This window comes from Podarcis liolepis (genome assembly GCF_965112155.1).
Source record: "Podarcis liolepis genome assembly, chromosome: 11".
NCBI lineage: Eukaryota > Metazoa > Chordata > Lepidosauria > Squamata > Lacertidae > Podarcis > Podarcis liolepis.
Window position 1 is genome coordinate 51,518,301 of NC_139565.1, and position 13,625 is coordinate 51,531,925.

At 43.6% G+C, this 13,625-nt stretch overlaps 1 protein-coding gene across 4 annotated transcripts in view; it reads right to left on the reverse strand.

The window, feature by feature from the left end:
- The window catches only part of WDR7 (WD repeat domain 7), a 217,669-nt gene that overhangs the window by 61,038 nt on the left and 143,006 nt on the right, over window positions 1-13,625 (reverse strand). For all 4 annotated transcript variants that reach the window (XM_083465680.1, XM_083465678.1, XM_083465679.1 and 1 more), the window contains 2 exons: window positions 2,973-3,090; window positions 497-646 (listed from right to left, as the gene is read on the reverse strand). In XM_083465680.1, coding sequence (XP_083321806.1) covers window positions 497-646; window positions 2,973-3,090 — 268 coding nt within the window. The remainder of the gene's footprint in view (window positions 1-496; window positions 647-2,972; window positions 3,091-13,625) is intronic.

Below are 13,625 nucleotides of genomic sequence, written 5' to 3' on the forward strand. Positions count from 1 at the left end.
TGTGTGCTTCGTATTCAGCACTGTGATGACTGCCAAGGAAATGTGATTTCTCCAGACTGATGATAGAATCAGAGGATGCTAGAGGTACTGCAAGGTGAATGGGTTCATCACGCTATAGCAGCAGTAAGGACAAGTTATCAAGTGGAGTCTTCATGTGATAGGCATAGTCAACATTAGGCCAGTATTTTGGCTGGGGCTCTCTGAATTTTTTGAGTGAGTCTTTCCTAACCCCCACCCAGAGATTGAATCAGGGATCTCTTGAATGCAAAGCATCTTCTCTATCATGAACTACCTCCTCGAAGTGTTTTGCAAAGGCTTTGATTTATTTTACCAGCTGGTGAGCCAATGAAAACGTACTTGTCTTTTCTTCTAAAAAAATAACCAGGTCAAACATAGGCACAAATGCCTTCAGCACCTTGAAAGGCCTGCGCAAATGTCACGATCATCGAATTGCCCAACAAGAAACACAAACATGGCTCATAGAAGGTGGCCTTACCTCTACAATAAGATCCACAACATCCATAGGCATTTTTTCAATTAGTATTTCAATAACTCTCAGAATTTCTCCTTTGGCCCGAGCCAACGTACTGGTATGAATATTCTGCTGAGATTGAGTATTTGCTTGGAGAGCAGTGTGCCTGTGCACCTGTAAAAAACAGTAGGATTGTTAGGGATGCTTACATTCAAATTTTCCCCTGGATTTTTGGCTTCCACATTGCTGGTCCTTGTGTGCTAAGGGGCACCAATGTCTTCCCCTTTTTATATCCATCCTTGGCCCTGCCTACTAATCACAGGATATTTGCTGAAGTCTTACAGGTTAGAAAGGCACATAGATCTAAAACACCATGCAAAAAGAAATCTCAATGGGATTGCATGCACTGTAATTCAGTGAATCCCCACATGCACCAAGGACTGTTGGTAGCTGGGGGAGAGGGGACGGGGCGAACGATCTAGAAACTGTGGCAAACACAGCATTCTCTATTCAGTAACTCTATCGCTCTCTTTAAAATTATCAGAGTTAAAATGGAAGGCAGGTGTAACAGAACGAAGGACAGAGTCATCCCCACTGAACACTAATGACAGAGAATGGGGATGAAGAACATCTGCTCGTATTTGTAGATTATATGTATTATGTCTATGAAACTCGAGCAATTAATACATTTAACCCTTTCCGTTGGATTCTCACTTTATTTCCTGGCAATAAAGTCACAGCTATGTTTACTAGCACAGGACTTTACTGATTTTCTTTCTTAAAGAAAAAAGTACTAGGGAAGCTCTAATTGGTAGTGATTATTTCTCCTAAGTGCTCATAATGAGTATCAGTGGGTTCTTCCTTATGACTTCCTCCTTTGCAAAGTACGTGGGGCGAACGAGGATGTTCACAATGCTAACAGTTCTTACTCTGGATAAACTGGTCAGGAAAAAGTCTCATGCTTGGTGCATAATTGGCAACCAGGTCAAAATGACAGCTCGCAACTCAAGATGAATTCTCAAGCTGAGCCAGTATGGATTAGTAAATACCGTACTTTTCCGTGTATAAAACTACCTTTTTTTTTACTGTAAAATAATGTTCAAAATCAGGGCTCGTCCTGTACACGGATAGTGCAATGGGGGGACGGGCGAATGGTTGCAGCTGCGAGCAGGAGGTTGTCAGCGGCGATTGGGTGTGTGATTGGTAGCTGCGGCAAGGGCTGCTTTGGATTGGCTGATGCTGCGGCAATTGTGTTGGTGATTGGTGGCTGCAGCAAGGGCTGCTGTGGATTGGCTTCCACTGTGTCAATTGTGCTTGCGCTTGCCAACGGTTGGTGGCTATCGGGCAGACGCTTTCTCACGCCTAGTGAGCTCCACAACTCTGGGCCATCTCCCCCATTTTCTCAAATTGGAGTCCCCCAAAATATAACGGGGGCGTCTTATAGACGGGAAAAATACGGTACTTTGCGTGTGCTGGCAAGCTTTCTCACACAGACAGGGTGGCTCTGAGAATATGTACAGAGGGACAATGAGCAATGGAGTGGCAAAAGCCACTGGGAAGGCAGTGTGCTGGGAAGGAGAGCTTATCCCTTCACTCCCAATAGGGTCATTCCTTCTTTTTTTATTGAAAGTTTTCAACATAAAATACAATAAACGTCAAACTAGTCTAAAAACAAAGAATAACAAAAAAACCAAAATAAGACGAAAGAAAAATCAAGCAACAGAGAGACAGAAAAGATAAAGAAGAAAGAAAAAGAATATATACAAAGGCCCTTCATCCCATTAATATCATATCCTTCATTCCTACTCAGAAAGGTAGACCCTCCCAGCTCCCACCTGAGAGCCTGTTTCTTCTTAACAGGGACTTGTCTTCTAAGGCTCTGACCCATGCAAGGGATGGCAGGGGGGCTCTCCATTCCAACTGCAGTGGGGGGGGGTAAAGCATCGTCCCCCCTGCATGCTGCCTTGCCAGTAAAAAATGCCGCCCCCCACATTTCCACCAGTATATGTGCAGGGTGGGTAAGCAGATATGAAACTGCATGCTATGTACTAAGCAAATGTCTTGTTTGGCTCCAAGTCACAATGCAGTGTTACAAAGCAATGATTAAATATATGACAGTGTTCTGTTTCTGAGTACAGTTGACAATATTATCATCAGCTCAGAGCCCGAGGCCCAAATAAATATACACATGAAATTACTCTGCAGATTACTTTATGGGTTCGGAGCCTGACTGAAGGACTGTCTGGTTGTTTTCCACCCCTCTTTATACACATATATAATGTGTGTGTCCAAAACACACACACATGCAAAAACCAGTGTACATATTGCACTTGTATGCCAGTGCACACAAGAAAATATAATATATATATATATATATATATATATATATATATATATATATATATGGTGAATGCCCAGATGTTTCTTGTTGTTAAACAAGGAAGCGATTGTTCCTTCTGAAGTGGAGCACAGCGAGCCCTGGAAAAGTTCTTTTGCTCACCTCCTTGGCAATAGTTGTTATGAAGGCGGGTGGTCTGGCCGTGGCAATGAGCGAGAGAGCGTGTCGTGCCGAGCGGGCGGAGTCAGCTGCTGGACTCAGAGGCAGCCCCATTGTGATGCTAATCAGAGATCAGACAAAGGGAGAAGGGAGGGGGCAAAAGAGGAAGAAAAGAAGCATTAGAAATATAGAGTGAAAAGATTAGACACAGCTTATAATGTCAGTTCAAGGTCAACGGGAGCACTCAAACAGTTAGAATATAATGGACTTCCAACAATGAGGAGTGATTAGGAGTCAGGGTGTTCGAGCATCTAATACAAAATCAAATAATTAACCGTGAAGATTGAAAACAGTATGTGCATCTGTCCAAAGTGTTAAAAAGGCCTTGTTAACAAATTATCTAGCCGTAGTACTGAATACATATCAAGAACCCGGGCCAACACAAATGTACAGTGTCATGCAAAAGAACTGTACAGTTTTATTTCTTGGGAAAAGTTTTAGAGGCAATACGCAGATCACTCTGCAACGATTACTATTGCAATCAGCCAAGTACAGTTGGTGTCTCTTTCCTCTCCACCCTGCCCTGTCTTATCCCGGCTGACAGGGCCAAAGAGCCCTGGAAATCCTGACTTCATTTCCATTAGGGCTTGCTGCATTAAGTCAGCTTCTTCCCAACTTCAGCCATTCCAAAAGCAGACCAGCCACCACCAAAAACATGGTGTTCAGGTGCGGAATTTCTTACATTGCTCTAGACAAAATTTATTCAAACACAAAATATCTGGTTGTTTGTTGCCAACAACACCACTGACTTTAGGATACTGGAAAGCACAGGGATTAGTATGCGACGATGAACAATCAGTAAGCAGCCAGTGAACAATCAGTAATTTATGCGGCAGAAAAAAACTTCAAATTTAGGTTGCTTTTGTTGGCCAACAACTGCGAAAAGATCCTTCCTGCTAGTCTCACTGTAGGGCATTTGTAAACACCTCAACTGGGCTTGATGTGTGGCTAATTCCTAGACATTTGAAAATATAGTTAATGGGTGTAGTAAGCTGGAGAGCCATCTTTGGAACGTTAAAGTTAAGTATCAGCTTTCTTCATCCTCAGTATAGCACTTAACAATATTTCTCAACCTAAATCTACGTGGAGTAGAGAGCAATGTAGAGAGCACAGAAGCCAACTCCTGGGGGGTCTGGGGGCTTTGGCCCCCACAATAAAATAATAAAATATTTGAGGGGCTAGGCCCCCACAAAGTTGATGGGCATTCCCATTCAAATGGTATGTGTGCACTGCATCATGTGATCATGTGGGGTGGGGTTTACCTGGTCCCCACAATATTTTATTCAAGTTGGCACCTCTGACAGAGAGAGGGAACACAAACCTAAGCCAATTGTGGTTTGATACAGGGTACTTTGCAGTTTTGGTAGGCTCCCTTGTCAAGGGAGGAGATAATCTCCATGTGGGAATTTCCTGCTTTATCTATATAATATTTGTAAAACTACCTGGACTCCATTAAGTAACTAGCACTTTATTATCTACTGACAAGCAGATACAATATAATACAGTGAAACAGGCCCAGTTAATGGTCTGGCCATCATGAGCGGGGCTCCAGCTTGCATACTCGCTGCTTCCATTACACCAATTTCCTCCTTCAGCTCCTGGTGTAAATAAACCACTGTGAGATGTCTAAATTGAGCAACCTCAGGTTTGCTCCAAACAGGAAGCAAAGGAAGAATTAAAAGTGTCCAGTTGTAAGGAGAAAATGAGCAAATTCCGAAGCCTGATAATGCTGTCCAGTCCGTAGCTTGAAGACCTGGACGAGTCTTCAGGCACGTATACTACCGTATTTTTCGCCCCATAGGACGCTCCGTCCCATAGGACGCACCTAGGTTTTTGGGGGGGAAATAAAGGGGAAAAAATTTCCCTTTATTTCCCCCCCAAAAGCAGGTCGGGGAAACAGAACCAGGTCGAGGAACAGCGGGATGGCGGTGCTGCGTCTCCCTGCTGTCCCCCGAGCTTGTGGGGCTGGCCGATGTCTGCCCTGCGCGAGGGGCGCTCTGCATCAGGGTGCCCCCCCCTGCGGGGCGGCAGGCTGCTATCCGGGAAGTCCGGCAAGGCTCCCCACGCTGCGGATGTCTGCCTGGCGAGGGGGGCGCTCTGCTTCAGGGCGTCCCGCCCGCCGGGCGGCAGGCTGCTATCCGCAGCCTAGACATCCCTGCCGGACCTCCTGTAGGGCTGCCTAGGCTGCGGATGTGTTCCTGAAGCCTGGAGAGCGAGAGGGGTCGGTGCGCACCGACCCCTCTCACTCTCCAAGCTTCAGCAAAAGCCTGCATTCGCCCCATAGGACGCACCCAGATTTCCCCTTCATTTTTGGAGGGGAAAAAGTGCGTCCTATAGGGTGAAAAATACGGTAATTCACAATTCCACTACACACTAAAAATTCAGCTGGCATTTGTAACTCTAAATCACTGTAAGATCTTTCCCACCTTCTTCTAATCATTTGCAGAGAGAACCTTTTTGGTTAAGCTGAATCGCAAGGACTCGGATCCGAGGAAGCAGGTTGCTATTTGCACTGACTTCCCCCTCAATTTGCATCTGCCTGCAAATAAGAAGAGCCCACAGGATCAGGCCAATTGCCCAGCCAGCCCGGCATCCTGTTCTCACGGTGACCAACCAGATGCCACTGTGTATTTGCAGGGCATGAATGCAATGGCCTTTTGCCCACCTGCGAATCCCTGCAACTGGTGTTCCAAACCATAGTGTCTCTGACAGTGCAGGTATAACACCGTCATTGTGGCTAGGAGACACACAGAGCCTTGTCCCCCAGGTTTTACTCTAATCCTTTTTTAAAGCCGTCAAAGTTGGTGGGCATCACTGCCTCCTGTGGCAGCAAGTTCCACAGTTAAACTATGTGCTGCTGCACAAAGAAGTGCTTTTATCTGTTCTGAATCTCCCAACATTTGGCTTTGTTGGATGCCCACGACTTCCGGTGTTATGAGACAGGGAGAAAAAACTTCCCCATCCACTTTCGCCACACCATGCATAAGATTATAAACTTCTATTGTGTCACCTCTTCCTCACCTTTCATTTACAAATGATGTAACCATTGATGCTTAGAATCAGTTTTGTGTAGGCACAGAAAACAGCAAGGATGATGAGCAGGAAAGAGCCCTGTTCTATGAGCTAACACTTCTTAAAAAAACAAAAACATTCATTTGCAATGTCACTTAGAATAACGCTGCTTACAGTTAAAAAAATTGTTGGCTGAGAATTCTGTTAGGTAACGTGATGGAATGAAGAAAGAGGAGACAAAAACTTCCCTCTCTATTTTTTAAAAGATGAGAAAAAGTCTAGAAAGACGACAGAACGAGAGTTGGAGCTCATGATTTTTTTACATTTGGGAAAAGGGGGTACAGAATTCCTGTACCTTCTTATCAGACTGGGTGACTTCAACACTTACCCATTTACCCAAGACCCTTTTACTGCCTCGGATCAGGCAGAATGAGCAAGTAGCATTTTTAAGAGGGTTATCAACAATTCAAGTATTTTCCTTTCAAATTATTCGATGCACTTAAATGCATTTGCATGAATAAATAAAAAAATACCCAAACCTTAACATGGATGAGGTTTTGAGACGCTGAAGCGTAAATTAACTCACGCATTGGTTTTTCTAGAAAGTCATCAAAATAACCTCAGAATCAAACAAAGGAGTTACCAGGCCACCAGTTACAACTCACCTTCACAAATCAATCAACTTAAACTTTAGTGGATTAATCTGTTGATTGATGGCAACAGCTGTACTGAAAGCCATGGTGTACCCTTGGACACGGCACACATGTCTAAAGATTCACGAAAAACTGGAAGCTCCTCCCAGATCAATGCCCTACTCAAGCCTCCTCCTCTCTCTTTCTTCTGCACACATACCCCCTTGCTGCCACGGGATAATCTTGCAAAATGTTGTACTTATGAACCTTCTGAGTGCAGCCCTGGAAAGAGGCAGCTGTATTAAAAAGGTAACATGCAAAGTCCTAAGAATTTCTGTCCTAAGAAAGATCTGTATGTGTTTCTGCCAACAGCACTCTCCCTCCTCCTGTTGGGCAAAGCATGGATTCCCACCCCCATCCCCCAGAAAAGCAACAGGCTCCTTGTTAATTCATTAACGACACTCTGTAGTGTTAGTATGTGGCCAGAGATTAACCTCTTCCTATAGCTGGGCCAGCTGGTCTGTCAGAGCAAGAAATCTGCATGAGGGAGCAGGCACACTGCACCAAGTCAGAAGACCAAAATAGAGGCAGATGCAAAGCTAAGATGGGCAAGGAAGAGCCAGGCTGGTCCCAGTGCTTAATATTTTATTGAGGAGTTTACTCTTCCACATCATTAACACTACAAGGGGGGGGGGGCGCCTACCACTGCCACCTACGCACAGATTGCTGTTATGCAAGAAGCCCTGTTTATAAAATGCTATGGGTGTATAAAATACTAAGGGACGCGGGTGGCGCTGTGGTGTAAACCACAGAGCCTAGGACTTGCCGATCAGAAGGTCGGCAGTTTGGATCCCTGCGACGGGGTGAGCTCCCATTGCTCGGTCCCTGCTCCTGCCAACCTAGCAGTTCGAAAGCACGTCAAAGTGCAGGTAGGTAAATAGGTACCACTCTGGCGGGAAGGTAAACAGCGTTTCTGTGTGCTGTTCTGGTTCGCCAGAAGCGGCTTAGTCATGCTGGCCACATGACTCGGAAGCTGTACACCCACTCCCTCGGCCAATAAAGCAAGATGAGCGCCGCAACCCCAGAGTCGGCCACGACTGGATCTAATGGTTAGGGATCCCTTTACCTTTTTATGGATGTTACTGTTAAAATAAATCTGTAGCATGTATAGGATATTGATTGGGGAGGGACTGGGCCAAAGCTTGATGCGACAGGACACGCTTTGCAAAAGATCCTAGGTTCATTATTATTTTTTGCATCTCCAGTTATGAAGACCAGGCAGCAAGTATGAGAACCTTCTCTGCTGGAGACTCTGGAGAGCCACTTCTAGTTATGGTAGACTATAGTGGGCTGGATGGATAAGCAGTAAAACAGCTCCCTTTGTTTCTATGATATTGCTACTGGTGTTAATGCTATGATACTAGAATACTCAATTCCATAATATCTAACGGTTACAAAGATATTAGAATCCTTCACCATATAGAATAACTAAGAAAAGGGTGGTATCCAATGCATCCGTTCCTTTAGCACAAGGATTTCCACTTGTGCAATGGAGCCACCCTTCTCACCATGAAACCTCCCCCATATCTGTCCCAGAACAGATTTAAGGTGTGTAGGAAGAGGAGAGAGAAAGGAAGGGGAGGTCCATTGCACAGCCAAAATTCCTTGTGCTGATGGAATGAATGAGTTAGTTGAATACTGAAGATATTTAATGAAGATGAAGACAATGTTTCAGTTTAGATATTCAGCATATTCCGCTAACACGCATGCAACCCCTTTTTTTTCTTTTGAAAGAGTAAACTTTTAACAGATCTGGAGTGAACTGGACCTTGCTTTAATTGTCAAGGCTATAGAGCAGAGCCTTCCAAACTATGTGTCACAACACAACAGTGTGTCGGCTGCAGTGAGTAGGTGTGTCGTGCGAACGTTCCTCGTGCTCCTCCTGGGGCTGGAAAGGGGTTAGTTTAACCTCTGGTTTGAAAGTAAAACTGAATTACCGTGTCACGAAATGATGCATGTCTAAAAAGTGTGTCACCAACATGAAAAGTTCGGAAAGCTCTACTACAGAGCATGGGTGGCAAACCTGTGGCCCAACAGATGTTGCTGTACTACAACTCCCAGCATCTCTGGCCATTGGTTGTGTGAGCTAGAGCTGATGAGAGTTGAGTCCAGCAATACCTTGAGGATCACAGGTTCCTCACACCTGCAACAGAGCACTTGGTCAGCTCGTGATTCAGATCCACAAGTGAGACACGCCCTGATGTAAGAGAGATCACACCAGTGAGGCCAGCACCATTTAAAGAAAGGATTGTATGGAAAGATATAAAAAACAGAGGAGTGGTGTCCAAATGCAAGAAAAAGCCAGGGTTCTTTTATTGTTGCAAAGAATACAGCAGGCACAATTTCTCAGTCCTTCAGGGTGAGCTGCTGCCGCCAAACTCTCTCATTTGTACAACCATTATTTGTCTTTCAATGGAACATTTCCTAGCACTGAAAAAGCAAGACAGAAGATGGATAAATACATGCCAAATAATTTAAATGTGTCCCATATTATAGGCTTAGGTTGACAAGTTCCGAGTGGGTTGGGAACTTCTGCTGAGGAGTATAGCACAGTCGAGCTTCCATAAGAACATAGTAGAGAATAGCCTTCCAAGAGGAAGTGGATGCCGGTTTTTGATGCCTCCACATCAAAGGAAGGGGTGCAATGAGCACTTTGTAGCTTTAAGACACCCTGCTAAAATGCCTGCCTTTGCACAGGTCCTGAAAGCACTGCACTGGCTGCCAGTGAGCGATCAGGACCAATTCAAGGTGTTAGCACTAGTATAAGGTAAAGGTAAAGGGACCCCTGACCATTAGGTCCAGTTGTGGCCGACTCTGGGGTTGTGGCGCTCATCTCGCTTTACTGGCCAAGGGAGCCGGCATACAGCTTCCGGGTCATGTGGCCAGCATGACTAAGCTGCTTCTGGCGAACCAGAGCAGCGCACGGAAACGCCGTTTACCTTCCCGCTGGAGCGGTACCTATTTATCTACTTGCACTTTGATGTGCTTTAGAACTGCTAGGTTGACAGGAGCAGGGACCCAGCAACAGGAGCTCACCCCGTCATGGGGATTCGAACTGCCGATCTTCTGATCGGCAAGCCCTATGCTCTGTGGCTTAACCCACAGCGCCACCTGCGTCCCAGCACTAGTATATAAAGCCCTAAATCAGGCACAGGCAAACTCCGGCCCTCCAGATGTTTTGGAACTACAATTCCTATCATCCCTGACCACTGGTCCTGCTAGCTAGGGATGATGGGAGCTGGAGTCCCAAAACATCTGGAGCGCCGGTGTTTGCCTATTCCTGCCCTAAATGGCTTGGAACCTGAATACCGAAAAGAGCATCGCCCCCAATATCAACTACCCAGACCCTACAATCTGCAGGTGTGACAGGGTATTTTCAGTGGTGACTCCCTGTTTTTTCAAATGCCATCCCTATTCAGGTGTGTGTGTTGACATCAGGATTCACTTTAAGGAGAAATCTGAAAACATTCCTATTTCCCTAGACATTTTGGTGGGCGAGGGACTCTGTTCGTTGCAACTCTGAGATCCCTGGGTAGAGTAATGGTTTTAATTGTAACTTGTTTTTAGACTGTTTGGCACCCTAGGGTGGGACATAAAGTCAGCAAATAAATAAATAAATAAATAAATAAATAAATAAATAAATGGCATGTGTTGTCCTCTGCCCCAGCTCAATCAATGATGCTATAATCTCAACCTTTAACTTATTAGTATTTTCACACTGAAGTCCCCCCCACTCACTGCAACCAATATTGTTAACAAGTAGGTTCCAGTACTTAAAGGGCACAAAGCCGGGGATTTTGGGGGACGGGGGATTCTTTCTTTTTAGTTGAAAAATATGAAAACAACTAAGACTTACAAACACTATGACGAAAAGAGTTTTCATAAGGTCACTTAAAGATGATAAAAGGGTAGAAACATTCTTTTCAACTACCCTAAACAACCACCCAGTGGCACAACCCAAAGCATATACACATTTGTCTCAACACACGAGATACTTAATTTGTAAACAACTTGTTCATAAGTATGTAAACACTTATGAATTTAAAATAATAACTCCAGTTCATATATTTCTGATGCTAGCAATTCAGAGGCACAAAGGCTGTAGCCCCACTTACCCAGGAGTAAGCCCCCTGACCTCAATACGGCTTATTTCTGAATACACGTGCAGGATGGCGCCATAACATGCACAAACGTTTTATTGCTGGGCAACTGGGCTGTAGAACTTTCTGTTTATTAAGAGGAAATCACTAATTTCCCTCCCCACCCAAAAAAATATGACCACTCCATTCAACTCAGAAGGACAAACGAGCCCTTCATGAATTCCTTGGGTAGAAGATATCTAAGCCTTGGTATCTGATGTTCATATCCTGCAATCTTTCCACTGGCTCCCAGGTTCTCACACACAATCAGATATATTTTTCCTTATATATATTTTTTGTACGACCGGAGTCTATATGTTGCTTGCCATCATCGATTAATGCAGCCTGAAGATAGAAAGGGCTCTCACTGCCACCAAGGTCTGCTTCGATGCAATTTCCGTCAAAATGGATGGGAGCTATGCAGGGACGGTACTGATAAATTGCACCCCCTCAAAAAAAAACCCACCACCACTTAAAAAAAATAAATTAAAAGCCGGTGCTTAATTATACAAAAGTGTGCAAGAACAAACTGTACAGAGTAATCTGAATCAAACTGCAGCTTATAATGCAAAGGAGGGAAATTATGGGCAACAAAGATCCCTACAGATGTCCAAGCCTAGAAATCAAAGCCTAATTAATGCTAGAAAAATACTCTTAATCCTCCTGTGCAGTTCCACTCAACATATCTTCCACAGTCTAATCTCTCTCTTTTTTTCAGGGTGTGTGTGTGGGGGGGGAGGGAGGTGAGAGGCACAAGATGGCAGGGGGAGCGAGATGGGTTTAGACCTCGCGCAGGAGAAAATTCAAAGCTCGGCAGAATACTGCAGCTTCGGCGATGTATTTTATTCAGTGTGCACGCACACACAGATGCGCACCGAACACACAAAAAGATAAACACCGCGTGTGTTTTTCTTTGTCAATAAATGCGGAGTGGTTTCCCCCCTTCCCCCCCACCCCCTCGGAACCACACGCTCGACATAAAAGCTCCTTTATAAACCATGCTTAACATCACAGACAGAAGCGAGGCAGCTGTGCGCTCTTATTGTTGTGCACGGTAAATCAGGCACAAAAAAGGGGCAGCTCAGCAGGGCACCGGGAGGGTAAGATGCACACTTAACCCCCTGCACACTTTGTTGCTCCATTTCTTTCCATCTTAAGTCCTTCTGCAAGCCAGTACTGTACCTGTCACGGATGTAACAGGCCGTTTTCAATCTAAATCTTGTTATGGATTAATAAGCAAACACTTTCTCGCTTATTATGCAATTTATCATGATGAAAATTGCATTGGTCTCCTCAAGGCTACATGCTGATACATTCATTTATTCAGCAGCTCTGTATACAGGGAGCAATACTAATCTTTATGACAGCTAGAGATGCGCTAGGAAGCTGAAAATAGAATCCTTAATAATAATAACAATAACAACAACTATAAATGGTCTTCATGAAAGCTGTATTTAAAGATACAGACAGAAACATACCTACTCCCCAAAGAGACAAGAAGATTTTACTTAAAACATTTCAAGCTGGTACCAACACTTTATATCCATTACCTCTTTCACTTTGCCAGAAAACGCACTGAAAATGTTGCTCTGAATATTCATCTCTGCACTAGGTACACAAAAAGTCCAAGTCATTTGGTGACTCAGAATGATGACTAGGGATATTCATATAAGGCAAGCAATTGTGCAGGTCTGTTTCATTGACATGGTAATCTACCTCAATCACATGATTTTGAACAGGATTTTTTTTATAAAGAAAAACTTAATGCAAGGAAAGAGTAGCTATTACTATTCTTACAGTAATATAATTACAGAATTGAAGGGAAATTGTTGATTTCAAAATGATAGGAGAGATGGTGTGCATGTGTGTGTGTGTGTGTGTCTGTGCAAAAAGAAATAGTTTAATGTAAACACAGTACCAACTGCATGGAAGGATCAGAATTAAACCTTGTATCTTTCACATTCATATATATTAATTTTTAATAGAATGTGTAATAACAGTTTATTCCTTTTCAAAAGATGATAGTTAGGGCTTTTTGTGCAGTGATAATCTAAATTTAAAAGAAACAGCTAAATCGTTGAAACTTTGAAATCAGCTGGAATTACTGGAGACTTATTGAAGGATTCTACACATATGCTATAGAGTAAGTACTATCAGTTGTGTATGCTGCAAAAGTACTATCGGTTGTGTATGCTGCAAAACGATTCTGTGGGGTACACAAAGAAATCCCGATGGCACATCTAAATTTCTTTTCATGGCAAACTGCAGTGCCAAGGCTGCAGGCAGAAATGCAGTTTTTTTCAATCTTCTTCGTTTTGCCTGTTATCTGCTCCATAAATAATTAAAATGAATGCATGGAAAATTCATCAGCAGTATGAGAGGGGGAAAGTATACTGAGAGCTTGAGAGAAAACTGTGCAACTGTCATTCTCATACGTGCAAGAGTGTGTTGTCTCATCCATGACATTTATATTCTCAGATGCTTGAACATGCCTCAGAATATAATTTTTGAGCTAGGAGTGCACAGATCAAAACACATTCTTGTCACAGAGATGACTTTATTGTCTTTTTCTTTGGGCAAGGCACATGAATTGCTAACATTGCAGCAGAACTAGAGGGTAATACCAGAGTGTTCTTTTTCCAACCAAAATATAGTCTGCTACTTAACTTTTTTATGATTTCTGCTTTTAGCAAGTTCTTTTTTTTAATTATGTGGTTTATGTATTGTACATTATTATTTATTGTATTATTTCT